The sequence below is a fragment of the Podarcis cretensis genome (assembly GCF_951804945.1).
Source record: "Podarcis cretensis genome assembly, chromosome: 5".
In the NCBI taxonomy this organism is placed as follows: domain Eukaryota; kingdom Metazoa; phylum Chordata; class Lepidosauria; order Squamata; family Lacertidae; genus Podarcis; species Podarcis cretensis.
The window spans coordinates 95,450,695-95,469,795 of record NC_137174.1 but is presented as its reverse complement, the minus strand read 5'-3'; the positions used below and the strand labels follow the sequence as shown (position 1 = coordinate 95,469,795).

Below are 19,101 nucleotides of genomic sequence, written 5' to 3'. Positions count from 1 at the left end.
AGACCTTCCCTCCTCCTCTGTACATTCTGCTTGCACCCATTTCCCTGCCAGGCTCACCTTCTCAATGAGCTCCATCAATGGCTGGGAGCCCAGTTCCTCAATCTTCTGCTCTTTAAGGCAAGACAAGTAATAGCGCTGGGTCTTCCTCTCTGCCTCGCTGCTGGAGTTGAAAGTTGCATTCTCTGCCAAGGAAAGCACACGGTTGATGAGAAAGTGGCAAGCGCTGGTCAACCTGAAGGCCCCAGGTTTCCTGGTTCCTACAGTTTCCTGGTTCCCAGCATCTCGAGATATTCCAATGCTTGGGGTGGGGGACTGGCGCTTCCAAGTTGCCACTATTTTGGGGCAGGATTCAGTCACATACCAGCAAATCCAGATCCTGCAATTAAAGCTGATTTGGAGCACTTGCACAACGAACCAGTTCCTTCTCCACAAAAATCAAACTTTTTTTGCAAGAAGGGAAGTGGCAGGAAAATGCACTAGAAGGTGCAGAAGAATAACCGCTTGGTGCAACATGGTCTAACCTACCAGAAACCAGTGTGGTGTAATGCTTGAAGGGCTGGACTAGGACCTGGGAAAGAAGGGTTTAATCCCTCACTCAGCCATGATGCCCACTGGGTGACCGTGGGCCAGTCACTGTTTCTCAGCCAAACCTACCTCACAGGGTTGTTGTGAAGCTAAAATGGAGACAAGGAGAATTGCTTCTCACACCTTGAGCTCCTGAGGGGAAAGGCTGGGATACAAATATAATACATGTGACAACCATCTAGTGTGGAGGTTGAGTTCCTGGCCCCCGTGCACATAAGCGAAACGTGCTTAAGTGCCCCCAACCCCATTCTGTCCTTTTCCAGGTCCAAAAGGACCCACTCGATGGTGCATCAATTGGAATGTGCCTAAAATGGTCGGTGTGTGCAATTCAGGTTGCTGAATTAAAGGTTTGACTCTCTTGTGCAACAAACTCACTCCCCCCCCCCCGCACTCCAACCACCCCCCCACCCCTCATCAGACTCTGGGGAAATGCACTGCAAAGTATGGGATAACATTTGCTTGGCCCAATATCAGCTAACCTCCCAAACAGCTCAAAGTCAGTGCTCAGTAAATAAGGCAGAACCCTGCATTCTTTGCGAAAACAAGTCAGGACACATGCACGGTAAACCAGCTGCCTGAAAGGGAACCTTCCTTCTCCAATGCTGAAATTAAAAGGTGGCTCAGAGAAGAGAGACTGTGTGTGTGTGTGTGTGTGTGTGTGTGTGTGTGTGTGTGGAAAGGAGCACCTCACCTAGCAGGTGTTTCATGATGGCCTGGTTTTGGTCCCAGATACTGTTGAAGGTGCTCCATTTGGAACGCCCGTCGGGCAGTGGATTCCGCTTGATCCAGCCCCCACATGCGTACTGGTAGAAATCATCGCAGGGGTTGATCTCTCGGTCCAGGGCCTCCAAGATTTTGCCGGCCACAATGATGCAAGCTTCAGTCAGGCAAGTGGTGTGTGAGGGATCTGGAAGGAGCACACAAACATGCGTCGGGCAGCATGCCTCACCGAGAAAGAAGACCTCTTTCTTCAGCCCTTGCCATAACTTGAAAGAGTGCTCGCCATGTGTCATTCACCCCACTCTGTGCCATGGGGGGGGGGGGGAGGAAGTCCTGGCACGGCCGTGCATCGCATTGTGAGGATTCCCAGGGCACAACAGCAAGGGGGCAGTGATAATTTACCACGGGTGGCTCAGCTCTATTTTGGCCCAGGCAAAAACGTGCCACCACAAATGATGCCACAGATACCAAAAGGTGTGGCTCAGCTCTATTTTGGCCCAGGCAAAAACGTGCCACCACAAATGATGCCACAGATACCAAAAGGTGTGGCCCAGTGGTGAAAAGGTTATAGCCAGCCTTGCTCCAAAGACCGCCTTTGCCAATTTTCCCCTACAATTTACAGCCACTTCACGGTGGTCGCTTGGAGCTCAGGCAACAGCAACTCAGCCTAAGCATGAACAAATGAAGCAGTCATAAATTGCTCCTGACTCCATTCCCTCCCCATTTGCTGTTATTTCCCTGTGCTGAATTTTAGATTGTAAGCTCCTCAGAGCAGGAATCCGTCCTCTTGGAAGTGCCGTGCACGCTAATCATGCTGTATCAATAACTATTATGCACTAGAAATTGGCTTTTTAGCGTTGCAGCTCCAAGCCCTCTGGAATCAGTTCCCAACTGAAATGAGACAAGCGTGTAGATGGCAACTAAAGACACTTTCAATAGTAGAAATGCTTTTATTGCATTTAGTTTACTGAGTTGTGATCTTTCCTATCTTATTTTTGTTATTATACACAGAGCCAGTAACTCTTAGTTTCAAAGAGGCTTAAAGACCTGCAAATAAATAAATATTAATAGTACAGACAGGTCTGACCCGTGACCCTGAACAAAGCGGACGGTGTTTTTCCTGCAGCAGGAAGCAGCTGCGCAGATTCCTCAGAGGAAAGATTAATGTCCAAAAGAATCCCTGAAGGTAGGTGGTTCAAAATCCCCTGGCTTAAAGGAATAATCTTGCAGCTCTCCCTCCCATGCACTCAGTTTCTGTATCTGCCCCTTGCCATTTTGCTTCCCAGCAAACCCAGGATGTTTAATTGTTGCAGGTCCAAATGGGGTGGAGGGCGATATGCGGCTCGTGGAGGATGCTCAAGTTCACTGTGGCCACACCAACTGTCAGGCGGCAGAGGAACCAACCCCCACGGCAGGTTGCCAGGAACGGATAAGACAAGGGAAAGTCCTCCCCATCTGCTTTTATTCAATACAGTGGATGCTCAGGTTGCGAACGTGATCTGTGTGGGGGGCATGTTTGCAACCCGTGACCCGCACGTCTGAGCATGCGCGGGTCATGATTCGGCACTTCTGCGCATGCGCAGAAGCACTAAATCGCGCTTTGCGCAAGCCCCGAAACCTGGAAGTAACCATTCTGGTCCTTCTGGGTTCGGCGTTGTGCACAACCCAAAATCGTGCAACCCTTAAGCATCTGTAACCCAAGGTATGACTGTATTTACAGAGAGAGGCTTTGGAATGTAGCCTCTTGTCTTGAGTAAATATCCCATCCCCTCCTCTCCCACTTCCTCATTCATCATCTCTTTACAGGTGGTGCTGAGGGCCCTTTGCTCTCCTACTTTTAAGGCCTGCTGGGTTCTGTCAGCCAGCTGTTCCGGCTCTGCCTCTTCCTCCACTCCCATTATCTCCCAACTTTCCACCTCGTCTTCCTCTGAGCTGTGATCTCCCTCAACCCTCTGTTGTAATTCTGAACTGTCTCCTTCTCTGGAAGAGTCAGGCTGGGGAGACGGTCTCCACCCTTCATCCTCTGCCCAGTTCCTGAGACCACCTCATTTACCTTTACTGTACTGGATGCCCATGGCAATGACCGAACTCAGCAGCAGCAGCAGCAGCACCACGAAGAGAGAGACGGCACAGAGCACCAGCTTGAGATGGGTTCGGGATCCCAGGCGACTCAGCAGGGGGCCATCGCTTTTCCTGAAGCCCACCTGGAAAGGAAGCAAAAATGGAACCAGGAAATGAAAAGAAGAAAAGGGCAACGAGAGGTGGGATGGGTTATTAAAATCAGCTGGAGAAGTGAACTGTCTCCACGGACAGCAAAGCCTCAGACAGAGCAGTGCATCACGGTTGGAAGGGGCCTTGGAAGCCCAACTCTCTGCTCAGCGCAGGAAAACATCCCTCTGCCCTGCCTCTGCTTGAAGACCTCTGATCTCAAGGGCCGGAACTGCTGACATGCATCCCTGGACTCCTCTGCTAGGGGGAAAAACCCCAGCTCAGTGGTAGAGCCTCTGTTTTGCACGCAGAAGGTCTCTGGTTCAATTCCTGGTGTCTGCAGGGAGGACTAGGAGAGTCAACAGTGTGATGCAGCAGCAAAGAAGCTAATGGTCTTCTAGGCTGCATCGACAGAAGTATGGTGTCCAGATCAAGGGAAGTCATAGTCCCACTCTATTCTGCCTTGGTCAGAGCACACCTGTGATACTGTCTCCAATTCTGGGCACCACACTTTAAGAAGGATATTGAAAGCTGGAAGGTGTGCAGAGGAGGGCAACCAATATGATCAAGAGTCTGGAAACCTTATGAGGTTTATGAGCCTTATGAGGAGCAGTTGAAGGAGCTGGTATGTAGAGCCTGGAAAAGAGGAGGTATGATCTTCAAATATCTCAAGGGCTGTCAAATGGAAGAGGGAACAAGCTTGCTTTCTTCTGCTCTGGAGGGCAGGACTCGAACCAAAAGTAACAAGAAAAGAGATTCTAACTAAACATCAAGAAGAACTGTAAGAGCTGTTCAACAGTGAAATGGACTCCCTTGGGATGTGGTGGACTCTCCTTCCTTGAAGGTTTTTAAGCAGAGGTTGGATGGTCATCTGTCAGGACTGATTTAGCTGACTCCTGCACTGCAGGGGGTTGGACTAGATGGCCCCTGGAGGACCCTTCCAACTCTACAATTCTAAGATTCCTGCCTAAAGCCCTGGAGAGCCACTGCCAGTCAGTGTAGACAATGCTGAGCTAGATGGATCAATGGTCTGACTCAATATAAGGAAGTTTCCCAGGTCCTGCGTGTTGGTGGCCCATCACTGCCAGGGGGCAGTGACATACCTGACAACACCAGCCTTTCTCACCAGCAGCACCACCCGGGCATTCACATGGAGCACCCATGGGCTAAGGAGGGAAGTTGTCTGCCATCCCTTTTTCTGGAGGGGACATAGCTCAGTGGCAGGGCAGGCATGTTAAAAGTTCCCCGGTTCAGTCCTTGGCATCCACAGCTAAAGAGCTAATCTTCATTTGGTGGGTTGTGAACCTACGGTGGGTTGCAGGATCAACGCTGCCTTTTGAAATGAGAGAGGGGGAGAGAGGGAGAGAAGAAGAGGAAGAAGAAATACTGGCAGAGAGGTCTGAATAAATTTACTGAATAATAGATCCCCCTGCCCTATCATCATCATCATTCCATACCCAGCCTTTCCCCCTCATAGGACTCAAGGCAGCTTACAGATAAAAACAAGAACCATTAAAAACAATCATTAAAAAACAATGGAACATGGATAGAATCAAAACTATATGCATACCAAAAAAACTCACAACCCATTTAAAACTTACAAATGATTCCAATAAAAAAAGTGCAGCACCAGCCCTTTCAATAAAGAGAGTCAGTTCCCAACAGCCTGTTGGAACAAGGAACTCTCCACCTGCTGGCAAAAGGACAACAAGGAGGGAGCCTGTCTGTCACTTCCAGGGAGGGAGTGCCAAAGTCTGGGAGCGGCCACCGAGAAGGCCACTGCTGCATTGCTGGGGTTCAAAGCAGTGCACATATACCCTTCGTTGGAGGGGTATGCTGGTGATGTCTGAACCAGACCAACCATCTCCTTCCTCTGTGAGCAACCCAAACATACGATGCCAGTGTGAACAGAAGCAATGTACCTTTTGAGTATCGGGTGCATTAAATGAATGCACATAAAACCTCTGAAAGAGAGAGAGAAAACTCCTGTAGACAAGGCTTAAGGCAGGGGTTCTCAAAAGCTGTGGTCTGTGGACCACCAATCCTCCATGAGGTTCCTTCAAGTGGTCTGCAGCACGTCTGTGAATTTGTTGCTGAAACCAGGAAATGGCACATTTCCGTCACATTAAATAATCACATAGATTTTTAATTGCATTTGTACTGCTTCTTTTAGCGCCTGGGCTGTATTGTCTTGGGACTACCATTTGAATTCAAATTGCAATACAACAAAATACAACATATAAGAAACAAAGAAGCAATAAACATACAACTGAAAACCAAACAACATCAGGCATTGTTGTTGTTGTTTAGTCGTTTAGTCGTGTCCGACTCTTCGTGACCCCATGGACCAGAGCACGCCAGGCACTCCTGTCCTCCACTGCCCCCCGCAGCTTGGTCAGACTCATGCTGGTAACCTCGAAAACACTATCCAACCATCTCGTCCTCTGTCGTCCCCTTCTCCTTGTGCCCTCCATCTTTCCCAGCATCAGGGTCTTCTCCAGGGAGTCTTCTCTTCTCATGAGGTGGCCAAAGTACTGGAGCCTCAGCTTCACAATCTGTCCTTCCAATGAGCACTCAGGGCTGATTTCCTTCAGAATGGAGAGGTTTGATCTTCTTGCAGTCCATGGGACTCTCAAGAGTCTCCTCCAGCACCATAATTCAAAAGCATCAATTCTTCGGCGATCAGCCTTCTTTATGGTCCAGCTCTCACTTCCATACATCACTACTGGGAAAACCATAGCTTTAACTATACGGACCTTTGTTGGCAAGGTGATGTCTCTACTTCTCAAGATGCTGTCTAGGCCTGTCATTGCCCTTCTCCCAAGAAGCAGGCGTCTTTTAATTTCGTGGCTGCTGTCACCATCTGCAGTGATCATGGAGCCCAAGAAAGTAAAATCTCTCACTGCCTCCATTTCTTCCCCTTCTATTTGCCAGGAGGTGATGGGACCAGTAGCCATGATCTTCGTTTTTTTGATGTTGAGCTTCAGACCATATTTTGCACTCTCCTCTTTCACCCTCAATAAAAGGTTCTTTAATTCCTCCTCACTTTCTGCCATCAAGGTTGTGTCATCTGCATATCTGAGGTTGTTGATATTTCTTCCGGCAATCTTAATTCCGGCTAGGGATTCATCCAGCCCAGCCTTTCGCATGATGAATTCTGCATATAAGTTAAATAAGCAGGGAGACAAAATGCAGCCTTGTCGTACTCCTTTCCCAATTTTGAACCAGTCAGTTGTTCCATATCCAGTTCTAACTGTAGCTTCTTGTCCCACATAGAGATTTCTCAGGAGACAGATGAGGTGATCAGGCACTCCCATTTCTTTAAGAACTTGCCATAGTTTGCCATGGTCGACACAGTCAAAGGCTTTTGCATAGTCAATGAAGCAGAAGTAAATGTCTTTCTGGAACTCTCTAGCTTTCTCCATAATCCAGCGCATGTTTGCAATTTGGTCTCTGGTTCCTCTGCCTCTTCTAAATCCAGCTTGCACTTCTGGGAGTTCTCGGTCCACATACTGCTTAAGCCTTCCTTGTAGAATTTTAAGCATAACCTTGCTAGCGTGAGAAATTAGTGCAATTGTGCGATAGTTGGAGCATTCTTTGGCACTGCCCTTCTTTGGGATTGGGATGTAGACTGATCTTCTCCAATCTTCTGGCCACTGCTGAGTTTTCCAAACTTGCTGGCATATTGAGTGTAGCACCTTAACAGCATCATCTTTTAAAATTTTAAATAGTTCAGCTGGAATACCATCACTTCCACTGGCCTTGTTATTTGCAGTGCTTTCTAAGGCCCATTTGACTTCACTCTCCAGGATGTCTGGCTCAAGGTCAGCAACCACACTACCTGGGGTATATGAGACATCCGTTTCTTTCTGGTATAATTCCTCTGTGTATTCTTGCCACCTCTTCTTGATGTCTTCTGCTTCTGTTAGGTCCTTTCCACTTTTGTCCTTTATTATGGAAATCTTTGTACGAAATGTTCCTTTCATATCTCCAATTTTCTTGAACAGATCTCTGGTTCTTCCCATTCTATTGCTTTCCTCTATTTCTTTGCATTGCTTGTTTAAGAAGGTCTTCTTGTCTCTCCTTGCTATTCTTTGGAAATCTGCATTCAATTTCCTGTATGTTTCACGATCTCCCTTGCATTTTGCTTGCCTTCTCTCCCCCGCTATTTGTAAGGCCTCATTGGACAGCCACTTTGCTTTCTTGCATTTCCTTTTCATTGGGATGGTTTTCGTTGCTGCCTCCTGTATAATGTTACGAGCCTCCATCCATAGTTCTTCAGGCACTCTGTCCACCAAATCTAAATCCTTAAACCTGTTCCTCACTTCCACTGTGTATTCATAAGGGATTTGACTTAGATTGTATCTTACCGGCCCAGTGGTTTTTCCTACTTTCTTCAGTTTAAGCTTGAATTTTGCTATAAGAAGCTGATGATCTGAGCCACAGTCAGCTCCAGGTCTTGTTTTTGCTGACTGTATAGAGCTTCTCCATCTTTGGCTGCAGAGAATATAATCAATCTGATTTCGATGCTGCCCATCTGGTGATGTCCATGTGTAGAGTCGTCTCTTGTGTTGTTGGAAAAGCGTGTTTGTGATGACCAGCTTGTTCTCTTGACAGAACTCTATTAGCCTTTGCCCTGCTTCGTTTTGATCTCCAAGGCCAAACTTGCCAGTTGTTCCTTTTATCTCTTGACTCCCTACTTTAGCATTCCAATCCCCTATAATGAGAAGAACATCCTTCTTTGGTGTCACTTCTATAAGGTGTTGTAAGTCTTCATAGAATTGGTCAATTTCAGTTTCTTCAGCACCAGTAGTTGGTGCATAAACTTGGATTACTGTGATGTTAAAAGGTCTGCCTTGGATTCGTATCGAGATCATTCTATCATTTTTGAGATTGCATAGTGCACTGCAATTGCTACAACAAGCAAAAAAACCCGTTAAGTTGTTTGTCAAGACATTCCGCGATTTTCAAGTGATCCATGGGGAAATGGTTTGGGAACCGCTGCCTTAGGACTCAGGCACAGTCCTTGTTTCAAATTCCAGGATTTAGTCCTGGAACGTGTAAATAAAAAGGGGAGGAATAAGAATGTAAGAACTGCCTTTATTGGAACATCCCAAAAGATTAGTCTGGCTCTAATAGTGACCAGACCAGCTGCCACCAATTTGGTGCCCTTCAGATGTTGCTGGATGATGGTCAACCCTGAACATTGGCCATTCTCCCTGAGGCTGATTGGAGACGGAGTCCAAAAACCTATAGAGAGCACCAGGTTGTGGAAAGCTGGGCCAGAACCGTGGGAACTTCACAGGCCGGTCATGCGGGAGGCAAGAGTCCTCTGTGAACTTCCCCCAGCACCCCATAATCAGAGGTAGACAGCTCCTGACCACTGAAGTTTAATATGGCAAAAGCCTGTCATAAACCTATTAAATAACTTTTATTAATGTAACTGGCAGATGGAAAAACAGCAGCCCTTTTTACCTTTCTTTATTGCTTCTTTTCCCTTCTTTTCCTTTTCTAGTCTCTTTCATTTCTTTTTCTTGCTTCTTTTCCTTTCCTTCTTTTCCTTTTGTACCTGTTTTTGCCTTTGTCTCTTGTTTTCTATACCTTACCGTATTATGAAAAGCTTTAATAAAAACCTTAACACATAAACTTTACCTCCATACATAATCTTTTAAATAATAATAATAATAATAATAATAATAATTAGCTTAAAGATAAATTATATTTCCACCACAATTTCTTCCATATTTCAAAGGGAACAGCTTTTCTAGGCACCATGAGGCAATTTCAGTATGCATGGTGCTACCTTTTCTGGATGCCAACAAAGATCTACTACACAATCCTGTGCAAGTTTACTCAGAAGTAAGCCCCACTGATTTCAACAGAGCTAGCAAATGTGTTTAGGAATGGCATTTTAAAATGTTCGCGCTATTTCCTCCCAGTAGTTTTTACAGTTGTCTTTTTTAAAAAAGTCTATGTCTTCCTCCCTCCCTCCCATGCCTGCTCTGAAGTTACCTGTACCTTAAATGCAGTTTATCGCGCCCATCTGGTTTTTAATTATTTCATACATAAGCAACCATATCATCCAAAATAAGATCATTGTAGCTGAGACTATTAAATTTGCCCCATAAGACAAATCTCCCTGGCTTCTCTTGAGGATTAAAGGCATAATCATAAATCACTGGTAATATCAGTGACTCTGGAGGGCAATGAAAGGTTTTGGCAAAGCTGCTGCCTGTGTCCTTTATGCAAGCTCTTTCGAAAGAGCTTCCCTTCCCTTTAGAAATAGCCTTTTTGCTCATCTATCTCCTACCCCCCCCCCCCCCCGTTCAGGCTCGGCAACTGGCTTTGGTACGGTAATTACGTAGGCAGCAGAGACAATGCCTTTATTATTAATTTAATATAGTAATTGTGCTGCCAGGGGGCAGCAGGGGCAAGTCCTCTGGGACGACGCAGGGATGCTCTCCAAGAGCCTTGCACAGATTGCTCAAGCACCTGGAAAGGGCCCGGTCTACCCTACCTCCACGCTGTCAGGAGAGATGCTTCCATCTCCGGCCGTGTCTGCTGCTTCGTCGTCCTGAAACATAGCTCGCTTATACTCCGCCATCTGAAGAGGGAAAGCATGAGAGAGAGAGAGAGAGAGAGAGAGAGAGAGAGAGGAGAGAGAAACGCTATTTGCTGGAAAAATTAACAGGCCCAACTCGCAGGCTCGCAGGCAGCACCAATTCCATTAAGGTTCCGTCGGTACTGCCAACACGATGCCATTCATAGTCCAGTCTTCACCAAAGGAACCCTGGGAGTTGTAGTTTAATTAGGGGGGTTCTCTGTCAAGGGAACTCTGAAGTGCACATAACCAAGCCTCTACGACACTTGCTTGGCATTAAATTCTGGGCTTGAGATTCATTTTTGCCCCCCACCCCCGGTGTTCGTTAAAACAAGCTTTTGCATATAGGATTAGAACTTAATTTCCTGTGATGAAATGCATGGCACATCTTGAAGCGCAGCTGAGCTTTTGAGTGCCTTTGTCCACGGGATATCTCCTTTCGCACTCAGCTACTCTGTTTTGAAACCCCTTTGTTCAGCTGAAGGAATGCAAATCTTAATGGGTCTAGAACAGGGGTCAGCAACCTTTTTCAGCCGTGGCCCGATCCACCATCCCTCAGACCATGTGGTGGACTGGACTATATTTGGTGGGGGGGGGGAGAATGAATAAATTCCTATGCCCCACAAATAACCCAGAGATGCATTTTAAATAAGAGCACACATTCTACTCATGTAAAAACACCAGGCAGGCCCCACAAATAACCCAGAGATGCATTTGAAATAAAAGGACACATTCTACTCATGTAAAAACATGCTGATTCCCGGACCATCCGTGGGCCGAATTGAGAAGGTGATTGGGCCGCATCCAGCCCATGGGCCTTTGGTTTCCTACCCCTGGTCTAGAATCCCATGATTTTAAGGAACAATCCAAAACTGAAAATGCAGATGTGTGGGAAAACAGTAAGAACAGCACAGGTCTGTCTACTCCAGAAATGCAGGGTTGCCACATTTTCTCCTGACAGACGTTTCACACTCTTAAGTAACAGGCAGAAATTCAACAGATGCTGCGTTTTCTGGTTTGGAGATGCAGTGATGGAGAAAGAGGCAGCGGCTGAATTTCTGCCTGTCATGCAGCAGTCAAAGGGATATAACTTCTATTTTTAAAAAGTGGCAACTCATTTTCTCTCTCTGTTATAGACAAAGTTATTTTCTTTACACAAAACACATGCACTTTTAAAGGTATCTAATCTTTGCCAACCATTGACGGCAGCTCAGGACAGGCATGTAGCAGAGAGCAGGGCTGTTCTGGGTGGGGGTCACTATTCAAATTAGGTAGGAAGAAAATTCAAATTATATATTCAAAATAAATGACCCAAAACAACACTTATCAATCTATGCTTCCTCACACTGCATTCTCAGAATTTGCTGTTGCTAAATTTGGTCCTTCTGTTTGAGTAAGTCGCGCGTGCAGGCAGTTCCACAGCTGCTCTTCCACTTCTACGATTGCCAACTTTTGAATCTGCCCCTGAAACTGTGCATTTAATAACTGCAGGAATTAGCAGGTGATCACGTCAGAGGTTTCTAAGCTGAGGTTGGATGGCCAGATATCTGTCATGGATGCTTTCGTTGAGATTCCTGCATTGCGGGTTAGACCCAGGGCTATTTTTCTAGAAAAAGAGGTGCCAGAATAATTCACCATTAATGCCTTCCTTGTTCTCTTATAATGGCAATGGCACCCACCTGAGAGGTGCCGGAACTGAGTTCCAGTGAATTCAGACTGAAAAAAGCTCTGGTCGGACCAGATGACCTTTGAGGTCCCTTCCAACTTCTATTGTTTCTATCTCTATGCCATTAAAAGTTTCCTTCGTTAGTATCTGCATCTCGGGCTGCTTCTCAAAAGAGCAGAACGTCACACCCACCCACACACCAGGTCAGTTGGCAACCCTCTTTACTTCCACGGTGTCCAACGCTTGCAGAAGCTCGCAGAATTCCTTGCACCCCAGCTGAAACAGACACGTAATTTCTCATCTCTGAAGATGATGGTCCTTTCCAGTAAATTAAAGGCCTCAGGTGTGCTGGGAGTTTTCATTTCCCCCTGCTGTGCATGGTGGCTGGCCCAGAGGGGTCGTTTGCACCTAGTCCCTGCCAAATGCTCAGGTCAGCCCCAGCCTAGGTGCCAGTTTGGTGAAGAGGGAAGCCCAGCAGGGCCTCAGGAGCTGAGAGCCCATTTATCTTCCTCAGGTTGTCATGACTGTCTTGCTGGCTCTTTTGTCTCCCTGACAAGTGTCACACTTGCTTCAGAGAGAGAAAGAAAGAGAGAGAGGGGGGGGGGCTTATCCTCCATTCCTTGGCAACCCAAGGCTCTGTCCCCTAGCAACACCATCGCGGCTGCCGGGGCCGCCTCCTCCTCCTCCTCCTCTCTCAGCACCTCTCCTCAACCCACCATGCTGGAACTTCCCATATAAGCAGAAAGGTGCCACACTAAGGAACCAGCCGAGATGGAGACAGGCAAAGGTGGCTTGAAAGGGAAAGGCACCTCAGAGGGCATAGCAGAGGGGCAGCGCGGGAAATCTGCCCTCAGTGCTGAGGGCATTTTAGGTCACTCCTTGGCACTAGCTTTCCACGGGTCTCAGCCAATTTCCCCCTCAGGAGGAATATGGAGAAAAATCACCCAGTCCACGCACACCCAAGCAGTTAACCACTTGCAAGCAGTGATGAGTCATGGGAAGGAGAGATTTAAAATCACCCCGGTTTCCTAATATTAATGAATATGATTAACAATTTATGTTAGTGTTAATTTGTACTGATATTGGGAGGGAGGGATGGCTGTCATTCTAATTAACTACTTTTATCTCATCCTTCTTCCGAAGAAGCCCTTTTTATCCTCCCAACCACCTAAATGAGGGAGGGAAGAATGAGACGTAAGTGTGCTCACAGGCCCTGTCCCCCCCCCCCAAATACATTTAGGGGAAAGCGGGGCCAGGGCCGGCTCTAACATTAGGCAGAGTTGAAAGGGTCAGCATAACCAAAATGGTCAAAGGCCTGGAAACGATGCCTTATGAGGAACGGCTAAGGGAGCTGGGCATGTTTAGCCTGGAGAAGAGGAGGTTAAGGGGTGAAATGATAGCCATGTTCAAATATATAAAAGGATGTCACATAGAGGAGGGAGAAAGGTTGTTTTCTGCTGCTCCAGAGAAGCGGACACGGAGCAATGGTTCCAAACTACAGGAAAGAAGATTCCACCTAAACATTAGGAAGAACTTCCTGACAGTAAGAGCTGTTTGACAGTGGAATTTGCTGCCAAGGAGTGTGGTGGAGTCTCCTTCTTTGGAGGTCTTTAAGCAGAGGCTTGACAACCATATGTCAGGAGTGCTCTGATGGTGTTTCCTGCTTGGCATGGGGTTGGACTCGATGGCCCTTGTGGTCTCTTCCAACTCTATGATTCTATGATTCTAAGTGTAGCCAGGATTGTTCCTCTCACCCAGACTCTGCTTGCAAACCACATGACCTTTTTAGCTGACACCTGTGCCTCATAGGAAAGGTTGAGCTGTTAACCTGGCTGACTTGGGTGGTTGTAAAGTTCCTATTATTCTCTGAAAAGCAAAGCTCGGGAGGGAAGGGGTACAAGCAGCTTCTTGAACCTGCTTTTAGAGGAACTAAGCCATCAAGTCCCGTTGGAGACAGACCACGAAGTTGTCCTCTTGACACCCTTTGTCTATGCTTGATGCAAAAGGGTATCAAAATAGCACATCCTCCAAAATTTCTCTGATGAAACTAGGGATGTCCTATCCCATAATAATAATAATTTTATTATTTATACCCCGCCCCTCTGACTGGGTTGCCCCAGCCACTCTGGGCAGCTTCCAACATACATGAAAACACAGTAACACATTAAAAAACTTCCCTATACGGGGCTGCCTTCAGATGTCTCCTAAAGGTTGTATAGTTACTTATCTCCTTTGCTCAGGGGTCGGATAACTCCATACCCTCCAGTATTTCTCTGATGGAAATAGGGACGTCCTAAGGAAAAGTGGGACATTCTGGGATCAAATCAGAAACCGGGATGGCTTCTCCTAAATCAGTGATGTCCCTGGAAAATAGGGATACTTGTAGGGTCTGAGGAAGCTTTATATAGGGTCCTCAGCCTTTCAGAATGTGAAATGTGAGCTGACAAGATCTGAGATCTTGCAGATAGGAGAAATTGACTAGCAATGAGAGGTTTAGGAGCTGGGGGGGGGGTGGTTCCCAAGCTGCCATCTGACACTGCCCCATGGATTTGCAGTTCTCTCTCCAGAGATAATAAGGGCTAGGAAAACAGGACAGGCAAAAGTAAGAAAAACAACAAGTGGATCTCAAGGTATCAAATGACATGTTTTCATGAAAAACAGGCACAGGCCTATAACTGAGGACAAAATAGTAGCTCATCCAGTATCACAGTTATTCTCAAAAAAAAAAATCAGGCGCAAGCGAATTTAAGCATTCATAAGTTGCTGTGTTTCCTGCTTCTCTGCAGAAGTTTACTTAAATCAATGGGCACAAACCTGATGTCTGAAGTAGCAATATTCATAAACCAGTAGGGGGACATTTCTTTTTAACCAGGGAATTCAGAGACTGATCTTAAGATGGCCATAATATGAACAAATGGATTTCAGAGGGAGGCTGCAGTGTGAAACTGCTGAATTACAATTCATCAAGATGTTCAACTCCATTCGTTTGGGTCTGAATCAAGACAACGGTTTCCTTTCCCAGCACAGATGTTCATTAACTCAGCACTGCTGCCAAGGGGATGGTTCTGTCACCTTCCGCTGCTGTTGTAAAAGGGTCGCTGCGCTTGTCTTGCATGCATTCTAGCCAGGAGCGGCTGCTGCAGTAGTGTCATTGCTGTGTAAGAGGATGGGATTCATCACACACCAGTAGGAAAGCCAGATTGCTTCCACCACCAGTGTGGTTGCAGAGCCCTGGTTTCACTTGGACAGGGGTGTGGCACCATACCAGCACATTGGCTGCTTCTGAATCCAGTTATAATTGAATTGCCAGTATCAATACTTCTTCCATTTCTCTTCCCTCTGACCTCACTACTTACAATTCACCGCCACCACAATATACATGTATAATATATAGTTATATTTGAGGATTACGCTTCCAGCATCTGCTGAAGTGGGCTCTTGTCCACACAAAAACTTGAAGCTTGTTGCCATAACACATTTCGTTAGCATTTTAAGACTCTTTGTTGATCTTGCTGCAACAGACTAACATGACTGGATAGTAAGAAAACTAGAGGGCTCGTAGGGAAACAAATATTCCCGGGCATCCCTAAAGGACCAGCATCAGAGAACCATCTATTTATGCATGCAGCAGTCAATGAGAACAGAGACCCATGGAGGGATGTAATGGTTCTTGCAAGGAGGGCAAGAGCACCCAAGGCCGTAAGCTAGAATTTTGTCTGCCCCAGGGAAGAGTGAGGCACATTTTTCAAGTGGGGTTTGGCTAAAAAAAAAAGTAGAAAAAGATCAAGGGTCTGGAAACCAAGCCTTATGAGGAACGGTTGAGGCAGCCATTGAGCAAGCTCGTTTTCTCCTGCTCTGGAGGGTTAGGGCCCTAACCCATGGATTCTGTTAAGTTGTGGGCGAACATAGCAGACGACACAGCCATTTCTCCAGAGCAGCTCTTTATTTGTAAGCTGGACAGAACTGAACAGCAAACAGCTCAGCCTGCCTGCTTTTATAGGCAGCCGGCTGTCAACATTGTAGCAACAACAACCCAGGGTTTCCCGCCTAAAATAACTGACGTGGACCTGAGTGAAAACTATCTACAGTATCCCCCTGCTGGCCCAGGGTGAGAACTTCAGTACATAACAGATTCAACTTACAAGAAAGGAGATCCGACTAACCATCAGGAGGAACTTTCTGCTGGCAAGAGCTATTCAGCAGTGGAATGGACTACCTTGGGAGCTGGTGGACTCTCCTTCCTTGGAGGTTTTTAAGCAGAGGTTGGATGGCCATCTGTCAGGTATGCTTTTAGTTGAGATTCCAGCATTGCAGGCGGTTGGACTAGATGACCCTCGGGGTCCCTTCTAACTCTATAATTCTATGATTCTGGGTGCCCTATGCACTGCCCCCTTGTGTCTTTAAGAAAAGGCCCATGCAGTTTATTTCTTTTACAGCAATTAGAGCCCACTGTTTCCCAGAACAGGTTCAAGGGTCATGATACTATTCTGTATTCCAGGCTTCCTCAACCTCGGCCCTCCAGATGTCTTGAGACTACAATTCCCATCATCCCTGACAACTGGTCCTGCTAGCTAGGGATCATGGGAGTTGTAGGCCAAAAACATCTGGAGGGCCGAGGTTGAGGAAGCCTGCTGTGTTCAGAGTGTTGGATTCTCTTTCATTGCAGGTCCTTAAGCAGAGGAGGGACGCCCACTTGCTATGGTTGCTTTAGTCGAGATTCCTGCATTGCAGGGGTTGGACCTGATGACCCTCAGAGTCATTGCTCTGGACTGGCCTTTTTCCAAATCCAGAAACATACCCAGTACCCAGAACCAGTGACTAGGGTTGAAAAACGCAACAGTTGGGTGGGGTAGGCTCCTTTGAGGGAAGGAGATTCTTACTCTTCTGCACTGTAACAGTCAAATTTGGATAAAAACTGAACGGCGGCATACCACCAGCTATAGAGAGCAGTCATGCCAGGCACAGGCAAAGTCAGCCCTCCAGATGTTTTGGGACTACAACTCCCATCATCCCTAGCTAACAGGACCAGTGGTCAGGGATGATGGGAGTTGTAGTCCCAAAACATCTGAAGGGCCGAGTTTATGCCTGAGTCATGCAGCAGGATGGAATCAAAAGGAGCAATGAATGCTAAGGTGGTTCATGACTGGTCATCACAGAGGTGACAACCTTCTACATTAAACCTCTTACAGTTAACCCAACACACACAGCTAGGTGGTTCAAGCTGCTCAGGTCAGGAGCCCATCTGCTGTTTCTTTTAATACCAAGTTCTTCTTGATTCTGTTTGGTCCCCAAATCTAGTTGGGCGTTGCTTTATGCAGGTTGCTGGTGGTGTGCAATTCCGTGCCCTGGCCCCTGGAAGAGCCGCTGGCATGTATCAAAATACCACGTCAGGCTTGCAGGGCAGCCCCTACTCAAGCAACACCTGTCAGTCCCAGCAGTGTGGACAAAGGTAGGCCTTGTTGGATTTCTACCCTGGGGCTGACGGGACCTTGCAGAGGGTAAATGAAGCCCAGGGGTTCAAAAAGGGCCTTGGAGAGGAATAGTGCAAGAACAAAGAGCAGCAGGAGGAACTATGAGCCTCTGAAATAAAGGGGGAGAGACACAGCTCAGTGGCAGACATCTGCTTTGCATGCAGAAGGTCCCAAGTTCAACTTACAGCATCTCCAAGAAGGGATGAGAGAGAACTCTTCCTAAAACTATGGAGAACTGCTGCCAATCAGTGTAGACAAATTGAACTGGATGCCCATCAGTATCAGTGGAATGAAGCTACTGATGCACCTTCCTTGCCAATGAAGAATCTCTGTGCTTAATGAGATGATCCCACAAGGCAATAGTATTCCTTGTTTTTACATGTTTTTACATCCTAGCGATGGTGACGAGTGATAAATGCCGATTGTATTTTGGTATTTCTTCACTTTATTTCATTCACATCCCTAAGAATTTGGGTTGGGGTCGACGGCAGCTTAGTAAAATCATCAAGTTTGGGGAACCCTGCACCAAAATGTGGACACAGCTCTCGTCCATGTGCAGAGTTCTGGGTTTCCAAGCCTGCTGCAGCCTCAGTGATGCTTGAAGGTGGAAAACATGACTTGCTTTCCTCCTCACAGCCATGACCTTTCCATTCCAGTGCTGTTGTTTTTCTTTTTCTTTTTTTTTTTTTTTTGAAAAAAGAGAGATTACATTTTCAACCCTTGCGTCCTCAGCATCCAAATGGCAAGGAGCCAAGGCCCAAGGAAGTGTCACCTTCATGTAGCACTGTGTGCAAGGCTTTGCAAATATACAAACACCTTGCTGAATCAGGAGCCACGCTCAGTTTTCTGATGAACAAACAGTTGGCAGGCAAAGGAAAACAAGAGTCGGCGAAGGAAGGTTCCAGCGAACCGTTGGCATCTCGGCATATGCCTCGCCAATATGTTGCCAGTGGAAATGGGCATCCCCACCCTGCCACCCACTCTACCAGCTTGAGGGATGCCCATCTCCTGGGGGCGGGGAAATGAAGGATCCATTCTCCCCCTCACTCGACAAGGCTGCATCTCTCCCTCTTGCCCCTTCTCCTGTGGTTTGTATTTCTTCGACTCCTTCCTTCCCTTGCCAGTAAAAGGCCAATGAAAATTAAGCTACTCGCTTTCCTTCCAAATTCCCACGCCTGATCTCAATCTTCCCTTTTTGCCCGTTGTGTTTGCCCAACAGAACAGTTGTTTTCTCGCAGTCGTTGTCCCCACCCTCAGCAAACTGGGTTCTTTCAAGGGGAGCTTGTGTTTCCTTCAAAGCTCACGCACAAGAAGGCGAATCACGGCAGACAAGCTTCTCTAGAAACATGGCAGGTCTCCTGCGGCTGCCACCCTTCCTTTGCTGCGAGGAGCTGCAAGACAGCATAGGGCAGGGCTTGCCCATGCCCACAGGGATCCCCTCCCCACAGCTGAAACAGGGCTTGGAAACATCCTGTTGTGGCAGTAGAGAAGGGTGTGGCGTGTGCTGGTTGCAGGGTGTGTGTGCGCCCATGACAGTCTTACCTTTTTGCACATGTGCTAAAGGGCTCCAGAACACTGGCAGCGCTTGGCATAGGGTGTCGTGCAAGACTCATAGGGGCAGGCCAGGCCACTGCATGAGCCAACTGTACACTCTAGGACAGGGGTGGGGTGGGGCATTTCCTTGAGGCTAGCCTTCTGGGAGTCACATGAAGAAGAAGAAGAGTAGAAGAGTTTGGATTTGATATCCCGCCTTTCACTCCCTTTAAGAAGTCTCAAAGCGGCTAACATTCTCCTTTCCCTTCCTCCCCCACAACAAACACTCTGTGAGGTGAGTGGAGCTGAGAGACTTC

At 47.1% G+C, this 19,101-nt stretch overlaps 1 protein-coding gene across 3 annotated transcripts in view; it reads right to left on the bottom strand.

Moving 5' to 3' along the window:
• Positions 1-19,101, bottom strand: part of ECE2 (endothelin converting enzyme 2) — a 49,858-nt gene that overhangs the window by 28,453 nt on the left and 2,304 nt on the right. For all 3 annotated transcript variants that reach the window (XM_079977834.1, XM_079977835.1, XM_079977836.1), the window contains exons 2-5: positions 10,031-10,117; positions 3,359-3,509; positions 1,277-1,492; positions 58-182 (exon numbers count right to left, since the gene is read on the bottom strand). In XM_079977834.1, the coding sequence (XP_079833960.1) occupies positions 58-182; positions 1,277-1,492; positions 3,359-3,509; positions 10,031-10,117 (579 nt within the window). The remainder of the gene's footprint in view (positions 1-57; positions 183-1,276; positions 1,493-3,358; positions 3,510-10,030; positions 10,118-19,101) is intronic.